The sequence below is a fragment of the Monomorium pharaonis genome, chromosome 1 (genome assembly GCF_013373865.1).
Source record: "Monomorium pharaonis isolate MP-MQ-018 chromosome 1, ASM1337386v2, whole genome shotgun sequence".
NCBI classification, from domain to species: Eukaryota; Metazoa; Arthropoda; class Insecta; order Hymenoptera; family Formicidae; genus Monomorium; species Monomorium pharaonis.
Window position 1 is genome coordinate 40,312,411 of NC_050467.1, and position 12,814 is coordinate 40,325,224.

Below are 12,814 nucleotides of genomic sequence, written 5' to 3' on the forward strand. Positions count from 1 at the left end.
ATGTATTATTTTCCCAATAACTTATACATAGCTTTTGCGAAAAATAATATCTCAGCCAGGGTGGTCAGTCCTGGCTAAGGTATGTATTATTTTCGCAATAATTTATATATAGGTTTTGCGAAAAATAAATCTCAATTAGGATGGCCCAATCATGATTCAGATATTAGTTTTCACAATAATTATTTCCAATAATTTAGGAAAAAGAAGAAATCTTATAGATGCTTCTAAGTACCAATATCTAGCTAGTAACTGTATTTCAAAACTGAAAAAAGTGGCGCGTATTTGATAATGAGCTGGAAATATTAAATTCGCTAAAAAAATATTATGCAACAGTAACATTTGTTGCAGATCAGATAGACAATCTTATCTTTATTTTTATAACATTTTTGTAGCCTTGCTTTTAAAGAGTTTCACATCGTATCTAAGAAAATATAAATTATTACGAATTATTTTCAACTGATTGAGATAAAATTTCTTTAGTTTTAAAATTTAATAATTAAAATTAATACGAGTAATAGAATGTTTATTTTGAAAAATATATTATAGACTACATATGCGTACGAGCCATTTGTAAATGATCCAAATAAAAAAATATAAGAGTAAAATTAACTGATAAAGTGAAAAACCTGAAGTTTATGTTGAAGAAGTTCGGTGCAACTATAACAGACATTTAGATTCTACGGACAAAAATAAAAATGTGTCTAATACGAGTACATCTAAAAGTATTTAAATTTACTGATTTAGATAATTATTAATTATTGAGACATTTTTAATAGAATATTGGTAAACTAATTTGCCAAATTATATTTAGTAAAGGAAGACAAAGTGTAAACAGCCATTCGATGGCTGAAAATAAGTCGGGAACCATGGACTGGCGTATTCAGAAATTGGGATATAACATAATTTTCGACAAAAAGCACTACTAGATCCGAAAGATGGAAGAAACAAACCACTTTCACTAACGGATTATTTTTTCCAATAAAAACTTTTGTCTTCGCCTCAAGGGTATACTCTTGTAAGTCTATTAAGTATTTTAATTTTATTATATTTAATTGTTACTCAGCCGTTCAATAAGTGATGCCATGGAAAAAGCACGGTAAAGAAAATAAATAATTATTTAAAACCCCGGACGCACATAATTCTTCCGGACAAATTTTTAACGGTTTCAAAAATTCCCCCGGACGTGTCGAAGTGCCCTAAAAGAGGACAATGTCCGGGAAAAAGAGAACGAATGACAACTCTACCGTGGGTGGCATCGAAAGTCAGTATTTTTGAGCCGTGCGAGTCATATCCTTGTGAGAGCGTGCGTCTTAATTTCTACAATTGTATAAATATTTTTATATAAATCTGTTATAAATGTATACACCGATAAAACACGAGTACATGTTCCGAAAGAAAATCTGTCAAACGTGTTTTCTTTCTCGAGTTTTTACATAATCTTCACCGACATCGGCAACAACTTTTCTTGTATACAGAGGTCATTAAATTCCCGGTGTTGCAACTTAACGACGCTCGCGTGCAGCGAATTATTCACAAGCGCGCCAGGTACTTGGATTTTACAGGTTTGCAAGTCCCCCATATTATGCAGGATTATCCTACCTCGGAGTACCCACGAGGATCACGCCTAAAACATTCGCGGAAGCAGGGACTCATGGGAAAACCGCGCATAGAGCCGCCTTTATGCTCTTAAGTGCTATCTGCGAATACCAGTGATAGAACCTCGCGAATTATGTTCGAGTGATTATATATGTCAACAGATCTTTGATTACCTCTTTGTATCAAATATCTGCGATTTTATATAATACATTCGTTAAAACAAATCTTTAACATAATTAATAATAGAATAAAATATTACATACATAGAAAAACAATAACAACTCAGTTGAATGCATTGATAACACGGAAAAAATAATTTCTTCAAAATTTCTTACGTAAGAAACGTGTCCGAAAAATTTAGAAGATTAAAATATATAAAAGAATGCAAATTATCTTACCCCCTAAATAATAAACTAAATAGATACATAAAAGTAGGCAAAGATGCATTAGATACAACAGAACATTGTGTATGACGTAGTATATAAGATTTCATGTCAAGATTGTAATGCAACCTACGTAGGACAAAATTAATAAGCAGACTAAAAGAATAGATATCACTTAAATATTAAATCCCTCCATTTAATTTTTATCTTAATTCAATATCGAGGTCGCAATCATTTTTATCAATATGAACTCTCCAAAAATATTACGCTGTGTGTTATCCCTAAAAGAAGAAAATTTATTTAAAACAATAATAAAAAATTTCAGAAAGATTGTAAAAATTCCAGAAAAAATTGTAAAAATCGATGACTTTTCCCTGATATTTCCAGATTTATAAAATCCCCTGACAATTCTCGGTTTTCCAGATTTCCATGACTGCTGAACACTCTGGCTGAATCCCTGGCAGGTCAGTCAGATGGGTTTCAGACTGCGTACAGTCAGGTCGGAAGTCTAGATAGTACGAATACGAGCAAGGTTATATGAACGAAAAGGGAACACTATTTATTAATCCTACTTATCATTATCATTGTTGGGAGCCCCGTGCAAACATAGGGCGCCAAACAGTCAACTTGCCAGGCGCCCTCACAGCCGGGGCTCCGTTGTTGCTGGAGACCACTCAGGACGAAAATGGAAAGTCCGCGGCGAAGGAAGTCGCGCAGAATTTAGCCCAAGCTATATTCAACTAAACAGACTTTACAAAAACATAATCTTTTACATGTTGAACGTGAGAAGAATAAAGAAAATTTTGATTTACGAACATTTAAATATCATAGTTCAAACAAAGAATTGAAATTATTTGTCTCTTCTAAGGAGTCAGCTGTTGTAAAAAACACTGATAAGAATAGCAACCAAATTTGAGACAAAATCTCGACTCTCAAAAAAATGTGTGAAGAAACTCCTAACATTGCCGAGGAAACTACGTTCCGTTGCACACATGATACGCATGAAACATTGTTCATATTCGTTTGTCTAACGTTAAACAAGGATGAATAATACACCACGCGCGCGCTTTGGCGTTAAGAGAGTTCGCGATCGACGTGGATCACTCGCAAACGCCATCGAGACATATAAGCGTCGTGATTCGTCCCCTGTCGGGCTGTTCGTATTTCTTGACAATACACGAGTTCGGGATCGACGTGAGTGCCGTCGCGGGACGCCCGATGTTCGGGGTACTAAGTAGAAAAATTGTAAAAATCAGTAACTCTTTTCCCCGATATTTCCCGATTTATCAAATCCCCTGACAATTCCGGATTTTCTAAATTTCCATGACCGTTGGATACTGTTTATATATTTTTTCTAAAGATAAATTATATTTTAAAAGATTATAATATAATTTTGACGATTTTTTAGTAAACAAAAATTTAAAAAAACAAAAACGTTGCAATATCTTTGATATTTTATTTTATCTTTGATGATATTTTATCTTTGATATTTGATATTTTATTTTTTTGCCTCCAAAATATTTCAAAACGCAACGTTGGTATGTAACTCCGAAGATTACAAAAAATATATTGCAATCACGAATTACTGTTAAATAACCAACATTGTGAGCTGCCTTTCTGTTTTTATTACCGCAAAAATAAAAACAAAACGTTCGAGTTAAATTATTAAATTTTTGGCATTCCGTTCATTCTCCATATTGATATATACGTGTATTCTATGTAGTGAATACACAAAAACAATTTTATTGTTAAATTTATTATATATGGTATTTACCGCCGAGGAGAGAGAGAGAGAGAGAGAGAGAGAGAGAGAGAGAGAGAGAGAGAGATAACACATTTTTCTAATTAAAGTTATATATATAAAAGAGAAATAAAATTTTGTGTGTATGTATACACACACAAGCATGCGTACACGATTTATTCAGATTGGTGCTTTTTCGAGAAAATACACAAACACACTATTGAATTGTAAAAATAGGATTCTTTACATCAGGGAAAAACATAATGACTATAAACAAAAAACAATAGAATAAATTACTAGAAACAAAAAAAAATAAATAAATCTATTCCTGGTTTCTCATAGCAATTGATTCGTGTATACTGACAAAATTTTTTTCACTATTAAAAAATCTCATAGATAAAAGACTCTTATTTCTCTGACACTGCGCGTATCGCTATTGAACAATTTAACGTAAATACCCAATAAATAAACAATTTGTCTGCGCATCTACCGCGCGCCGTTATCTTACACATTATATCACGATAGATATTTAAAAGATTTTGTTGCTTGAATGATCGCGGTCTTAAAATTTTCTGTAGACAAAGCCCTTTTAAGATTTGCAATCAATTTTGTTGCTCGACTCTAAGTAGGGGTAACTAAACAATTTGTGTACCCGGGCGCCACGGGCATGGACAAATTGTTTATTTACGCCGACTTATAGTCAAACAACAGAATTGAGCTTTGCAAATATTAAAAGGAGACATTGTCCATAGAAAATTTTAAGACCACGATCATTCCAGTAACAAAATTTCTTTTAAACATCTATCATGATATAATGTGTAAGATAACAACGCGCGGCGGACGGGCAAATTGTTTATTTATTGGGGTATTTATGTTAAATTGTTTAATAGCAATAATTATTCGAATGATTTAATGAAATCTTCTTTATCGTAGATAAAAAGTCACATATCTAATGTTCAATATCAAAATGGTATTATTTAAACAATTTTGTTTTGCCGAAATTTCTTAAGACTATCTTGGAGCAACGAAAAAGCAACAAATTCTAACGTAATTGATTTTTTAATTGTGACACTACATTGGTTTTCTCTTGTGTGATGGGGCCAGAACCTATATGCACTTGAGAAATTTAACGAGATAAAATCTGACCAAATAAAAGCTAAATAATAACAGTGCGATAGTCCGTGATAATTTAAGGAACGTCTGGAAAATCAAAGGCACAATGATGCAATCATTGATTTATTCGTCATAGTTTACCATTGAATAATCTGCATTTTAACGACACGACGCCCGAGAGACTGAAAAAGAATGAAACGAAGAAGAAAGAAAACAGATTAAGACTCGGAATGGCACCAAATGCCGTGCAAATGGAACAAATCTTGGACGAAAAAGCTCTATTGATTCTATAACGAATTAATTAGTGGCACAAATGCTTCAAGCTCGTCGTGCCCTTTAAATGTACCAATCAGCTTCGACTATGTTATTCTGCAAGTCCATTGTAAATACTTTCATGCCTCTTTCTTGATTTCAATTAGTTAAATCCACAAGTAAGAATCAATTATGTTCAATCACTTGGTGAGCAGGTCTAGCCATTTTGCCAGCTTGAACTAACCCAATGTTATTATAATGAAATTTAAAAAAAAAAACTAATATCTTTGGAACTTTATCTCCATTGAAGAACCACCGGAAGCTCTTGTGGACCCCAGACGACAATCCATTTGCAAGAAGTTAAAGAATGCAAACCATGCGACTGTGGGTACAGAAAGTATACCCGAGATACTCATCAAATAAAATATATAATATAACAATATTGAATACATTACATTATACAATCTTTAAATTCATAAATATTACTTTTAATAAATATATAACATAATGTAAAACCGTATAAAACAATGTAATTATTTACGATGCTTCACGTTATAAAAAAACATACAAATCAAAATCTCACAAATCAAAAAATTAATAAATTAATAAATTAAAAGAATTGCAGTTGATAGAAATTTGCATGTTTGGAAGATGAAAGTTTATGAGGATGTATGCTAGAAAGCGCAGAATATACTGGCGACGCTAAGAAGATGAGCAGATGCAAAAATTGTTTCAACAGGCAGAAATAGAATTACCGACATTGAAAATATGACTACGTCATATCAAAAGACAACCAAAATTTAATGAAAATTGAAATAGAAATATTGAAATAGAAAATAAAGCGTTATTCTTGTATTTTCCTTAAGTCTTACTACACAATGCAAATAAGAATTTTTAATAAAAGAAAATCTGAACAAATGAAAACATAACAATAACGCGATAACTTATAATAATACAAAAATAATTTGCAAAGGGAACCTAACAATAGCCTCATTGATTCATTCGTGTGTGTGTGTGTAAAAATGAGAGATTTCGTACAAACAAGTTTCTTGTAAAAAAATCTGAATCATGCAAATCATTTTTATCAGTTACATGGTAAACAATTTTGTTCCAGCAAAAGATGGAATACAATAAATATATTCAAGTAATAAATATAAAATTTTTGCAACAACTTGAGAAGCAACAGTTTTTTTTACTCGTTACTCTCGGATAAATGTTAAAATTTTTAATCAAAACTTACAATCTTGTTTTTATTACTCGCAATATATCCAGAGAAAAATGACGATTGTTACATTTTGACGACAAACAATTTAAAAATAAGAAATTTAGTTTTTTGAAAATTCAACTTTTTGATTCTTGTACAAAACCCTTCAATTTTTTAAAATGGATACAGGAGATAATATATTATCTCCTGTATATATGATGAAGATAATATTATACAGTTCACTTTCATTTATTCACAAGTAAATCGAATATTGAAAAGGAAATACGTGCATAACACCGGTTCTCGATTGAGAGCACTAACAATTCATTCAATTCGATTTGATTCGATTAATCGAATTATTTAGATAGACATTACTGGAAAATCCAGTAATGTCTTTGTTATAGATAATGGCTTGCCAATTACGTCTAGGCAAAAACTACTTGGAGAGATTCTGCAAGTGGAGTGGTAGCGGTTTTACTCGTAGCGAATAAAGGATAGCTTAATAAAACCACACGCTCACCCTGCAAAGAAAAAGTTAATGCTCTAAAGAGGTTTTTTGTAAGCCATCTCTTATAATTCACTTGGACATTCCAAAAACGAAACGGTATGGAAATTTTCATCCATGAGAAATGCCATTTAATAAAGTTAAATAATTATTCTCGGCTCTAACAGAAAATTGAGAATAACATAAGTTCAAGTCACAGATATTAACAAACTTTCTAGTAAACTATACTGTGGCAGTGTTGCGGATGTGTTTATGTACGACGGATCAACTTCCGATGGCTTTGCAACAGTTCGTTCTAAAATTATTACACTCCCGAATAGCAGAGCCGACGCGACGCGAACGCAGATCCCGTGTACTCGCGTAATCCCCTACTGATATGCTAGGTAGGCCACGAAGCGAGATAACTACGGGCACAGGGTAACCGCCGAATAGCGGAGAAATCCCGAAAATGCCGTCGGAATTCCCCCAGTCGGAATTTCGGACCCGCGAGCTGGAGTTTTAGCGAGGAGAAGTTATGGGCATTCGGATAATTCTGGAGTAATGATCTCGCGGCTATACACCTTGTCGGCTTACTACATTGGAGTTGTGGATGAATTCGCCCAACACGGACAAAAAAGTGACGAAGAGAGAGACAGAGAGAATGAGAGAAGACAGAAAGTCCTGAGTAATGTCGTAGAAGCTTTCAACTGTCACTCGACCGTGATAAATTACTCTGAATCGTGAGAGCAGTGGTTAGTTAAGTTGATCTTCAAGTTACGTATCTCGTTTTCGCGCTAAAGGATGCTGCTTATCTATCCCCTTAGATCTTGGCACCTGGAGACAGTAGCGCAGGTATTTTTTTACGACTAATGGATGTTTGCAGTAAATATATCAATTAACACAGTAACGTAACGTCAATATTACAACAGGGTGCCTAGCGTCCTATGTATATTATCGTGAATTTACAGCTCGACGCCTCCGCTTTCTTCCCCCTTTCTCCCTCCCGAGTATGATTTACGCTTCCGCAAAATAGTCCCGTGCATGCAGTACAACTAAATATACACTATGAGGCGTATGAGAAACATACGTTCGTGCGTGGTGTCTCTTACGAGATATTTAAGCTATTCAACTTCTTGATGTTTTTTTTTAACCATGAAATGACCATCCATTCAATAGAAAAATACATCCCGTTGTATGTATATGTGTATATATATATATATATATACACATATACAAATTATGTATTATTTATCCATATTAAATTTTGATATAAAAATATTTTAAAAATATTAAATTCCTACTTTTCTCTTTAGCATGCAAAATATTTTTCAAACATTTAATATTTAATTTATTAAACATAAGTTAAAATTAAATATATAGAAAATACATTTAAAAATTTTTTTTAATTTTTAATTTTTTTTAACTATATAAATATAATTAAATACATACATGTAATTTTCTTACATATATAATTTCTAACAAAACGAGAAAATTAAAAATTAAGGCCGATAAAATTTCCCTTTCTGGTAATATTGATGTTTTTAATAAAAACATTTTCAAACAAGCAAATATTAAACGCATGGTATGCTTTAATTAATATTCTTCAATCATCTAACTATTGTGATTTTAACAGACAATTTACGATTGTAAAACAATTACGCACAATGAAATTTCATTAGAGCTGGATTATTGATTACATAGTTTACTACCCGGTTAAATCATCAAGTTATCGTAATAAAATCTTAAATAAATCTTAAACACATATTATATGTATAATATTAGCAACTCTCTATCAAGAATATTACCAAATAGTATGATTATAGGTTTTTTCGTGAACAGGAGTCACACAACAAAGACTATGGTACTAAAAAATCAAGAATTGGAAAAGAAACTGAAATCTTCTTCTTCTGGTTCCCCAAATGGATATCCGGCCCAAGTTAAGGGCCACAATACCACAATTTAACTGGGTTCAAGACTCTAGTCCCTGGGAAAGGTGGATGAGCTTGTTCTTTGAAATCTTGTCTTGATTATCTTAATTCTTAAGAATTTTGTGATTCTCAAAAAAGTGTAGATAGAAGTGTAAAAAAAATAAACTTAATAAACTTTTAAATACTTTTAACACAAGAAATGATAGACTAAAATTCACTCGAAGTTGGAGGCAACAATACAAATTTTCTAAACGTAACTTTAATAGTAGAAGACAATGTAATTTTATTTAATTTATTTAAAAAGCCAACTCATTCAGGCAGATATCTCAGCCTTTTATTCATACCACCCAATGGTTCATAAAAAAGGAATAATAATAAAATTGATCAACAACATATTACAATTATCATCCATAATTCTACAAAAAAATATAAAAAAATTTAGTCGAAACCTTACCAGACACCGGATATCCGTTAAAATATATTTTTAACGTAATTAACAATAAAATAAAATATTACATAGACAAAATTTATGTAAAACAATGCTGAAAAAATCCAAAAAAATTCTAAAAATCCTTGACTTTTCACTAATATTTTCAGATTTCCTTGATGATTTTTCAGATTTCGATAACCGCTGAACACCCTGTATAATAGCTCAATAATGTAAAAGTAATTCAACACATACATGTGTTGTACATAACAGTTTTATATTGTTTTGAGTAGAAAATTATATTACTCATGTTATGGTATTATTAATCATAATATCATAGGTTATTCGATATTATAAATCATAGATATTATAAATCAATACTCCTACGTGTATTTTTATAAGATGTTACGATCGAAGATAATCCACAATTAACTCGGGCGCTATTGTGCAAGCGCTGATAAAATAATATTTTCGGTTGTCTCGATGCACACGTACGCGTATCTTGTTCTCTCCACTCGATTCTCGCAATGAACACTTTGCATTTCGGATAAAAAGCCTCGTCTACAATGAGTCGTTAATCGTTGGTCGTAAGAAATTTAACCAACCATGTTCGCTTATCCTTCTCAGGATCAACTGTGATTGTCTAGATCTCTTACGACCAACGACTCACTGTAGACTAGGCATATCGCATCCAGTCAGTGTTATACTTCGCGCTTTCAGCGGCGTATCAAGACAAAACGTAATCGTTAGATAATATAATTAATATACGTATGATATTTTTGTTTCAGGCTGAAATATGGAGCGTTTTTATTGCAATCCTGAGAAAAAGCGTCAGAAATTTACAAGCATGTACGGATGTGAGTCTCATAGAACATGTTCTACATCGATTATCTCGTGCGGAAACTGTTGTTGCCGGTAAGTAAACATTTCAAATTAGCGTCATACTATCACTGATAAATTGTAGAAGTAATTAATTTTTTTAGTATAAAAAATTTATAACAGAGTTCGAGTTATATAGATGATATTAATTACGTATCATGATGCACAAAAACTTGCAACTATTTCTCTTTTAAGTAATGATACACTGAGAAAAAAAAAGAAATTGATTCAACAAAATTTTTTTATTGCAGGCTGCCAACAAAAGACATTCGATACAACAATGCATGGTATTGCAATATAAATACATAGTTTAATCGACAACATTGCACTTGCATTGACAACAAATATTGTTATATTAAGTATATCTTTTCGTGGCAGCCCGCAACTAAAGTTTTGTTAAATCCATTTTTTTCTCTGTGTATATATAATATTTAATAATATCTTACATACTATTGTACATTGCGACAGATTTGTTAATCGATATGCTGGGAGTGTTGGCAAGCTACAGTATAACGGTGAAAGAATTAAAACTTTTGTTCGGCGCTATGAAATCCGTTAAAGGAAAATGGGTAAGATCTTTAAAATCTATTTTCAAATTGTGTAATAAAAATTTTGTTAAATATTTTTGAAAGAATACATTCAATAAGTACAAACAAATAAATTAGTCGCACTGAAAAACTAAAGTAACATTTACATTTTATAGCCACGGCATTCGGCGAAACTATTAAACGTTCTTCGCCAAATGCCGCAGCGAAATGGACCCGACGTGTTTTTCAGTTTTCCTGGCAGGAAGGGATCGGTAAGTTCTTTTCTTGTTCATCTTTATCTTAGAACAGATACTTCTTACTTTACGACGTCCCAGAGGACATTGTTCGATTCTAAACTCGATCAAAGTTCCGATAAAAGAATTTACCCTGCGTCACCAGATTCCGCTGCCCCCGCTTACATTTTCGAAATCAATCACGAAACTTTCTTAAACATCATTATCGTGTATACATTCGATGAATATGTATTCTTTGTAGAATGTCCAAACATATTGTTTTAAATTAAAGCATTGCAAATCTTTTATAGTATATATATTTAATACATTCACAAAATAAAACATGTCTTTTATTGTATATATATTTAATACACTCACAAAATAAAACATGTTAATATCTTGAAAAACTTTTTAGCTGTACTTATTTGTAATTTACACATAGATTATTTTTAGACTAATTTATAGGACTTTTATTGTGTAATATAATTTAGAAAAATTGTTTCGAGTAAATGATAACAATAGTTATACCATTTATTTGAACTAATTATATTTTAAAATCCATAGAGTCTGATAGCAACTCAATCTATAGCAAAATGAGCTTTTTTTTAAATATGGAACTCTATGAACTAAACAATATCGTAATATATCGTATATATCGTAAATATATTGTAAATGAATATTTAGAAAACAAAAATTTTCTTAATTAAAAGAATGAAAAGTAAAAATTTTTATTTCTTTAAACTTTAAGTTAAGAATTGTTACGTAGTTTTCTTCTACGAGACTTAACATATTGTTATTTTGAGAGTCTATCATTTTTAGTATATATATTAAAGAATTGTGTAAAACTCACGTATCAAGAAATATTTTAAAAGGTAGCAACATCACCTCTGGAATATATGTGTCCCATGTTTTGACCTTCACAAATTGTCATACCATCAAACTTCCAATGAAGCCAATTTTTCATAATTTGTCAACGAAAGTGGTAAATCCTTAGTGCTGTTAATAAAAATATATATTATACAATTTTTTATAAAAGAAATATTTAACTTACAGATTAGATTTTAATCATCATTCCAGTATATCCCCTTGAAATATCAAAAATATTTAAGAAATGATAAATACATTTACTCACCAGTCGATGAATCAACGATGTCCTCGTTCCTTACTGCCGCGGTCATTTCACACATACGCACTCGACGCGATCAGAAATGTTAACGACGCGAGAGACCACTTTGAACGCCGATTAATGGCCCGGTTCGGCATCCCCGGCGATGCCTTCCGCGGGGAAATTCGGTCTCGATTGACGAGAGGACGCGGAACACGACGAGATCGAGCGGCGACAAGGACCGCGACACGAACGCGGGCGACCGTCAAGGGCGTCAAGTACAGACTAAGCTGCGTTCCGTTTCACGCATGATGTGCGTGATGTTATTCATCCTCGTTTAACAGACAAACGAAGATAAACAATGTTTCACGCGTGTTATGCGTGAAACAGAACGTAGAGCCTGAAGCACGACCCTCATGTATGAACTGCGTCACACGTACGTACACACGAAAAACTCGCGACTTCGACGTAAATTTCCCGCAGAGGGGAGAGGGGCGCGACCACTTTGTATACTAATATCGTCGACTCGACATTCCCGATGTCTTTCGCGGGGAAATTCGCTCACGACTGACGAGGGGTTGCGGGGATGCGACGAGATCGAGCGAAGACGGAAACGAACTACGACACAACATGGCACGACGCGAACGCGATCGTCAACTACAACCTAAAGTACGACCGTTGTACATGAATTGCGTTATCACTCCGGCAGGACCAGCTCGATGTCCAATGAGCGACCGCCTTTCCGCTCATCTCTGTACGCTCATTGGATATCGCGCAGGTTTACAGAAGCCATCACTCTGCACACGACACGAAAAACTCGCGATTTTGGCGCAAATTTCACAGGCGAGAGGGTAGAGGGGCGAGGGGCACGAGGGACGCGACCACTTTTGCACGATAATTAATGTCGTCGACACTCGATTCGATGGCTTCCGCGGGGAAATT

At 33.0% G+C, this 12,814-nt stretch overlaps 1 protein-coding gene across 10 annotated transcripts in view; it reads left to right on the forward strand.

Annotated features, from left to right (window-relative positions):
- LOC105831026 (neurobeachin) overlaps positions 1-12,814 on the forward strand; it is a 348,598-nt gene that overhangs the window by 242,094 nt on the left and 93,690 nt on the right. For all 10 annotated transcript variants that reach the window (XM_036287669.1, XM_012670844.3, XM_012670845.3 and 7 more), the window contains exons 3-5: positions 9,917-10,043; positions 10,476-10,576; positions 10,711-10,806. In XM_036287669.1, the coding sequence (XP_036143562.1) occupies positions 9,917-10,043; positions 10,476-10,576; positions 10,711-10,806 (324 nt within the window). The remainder of the gene's footprint in view (positions 1-9,916; positions 10,044-10,475; positions 10,577-10,710; positions 10,807-12,814) is intronic.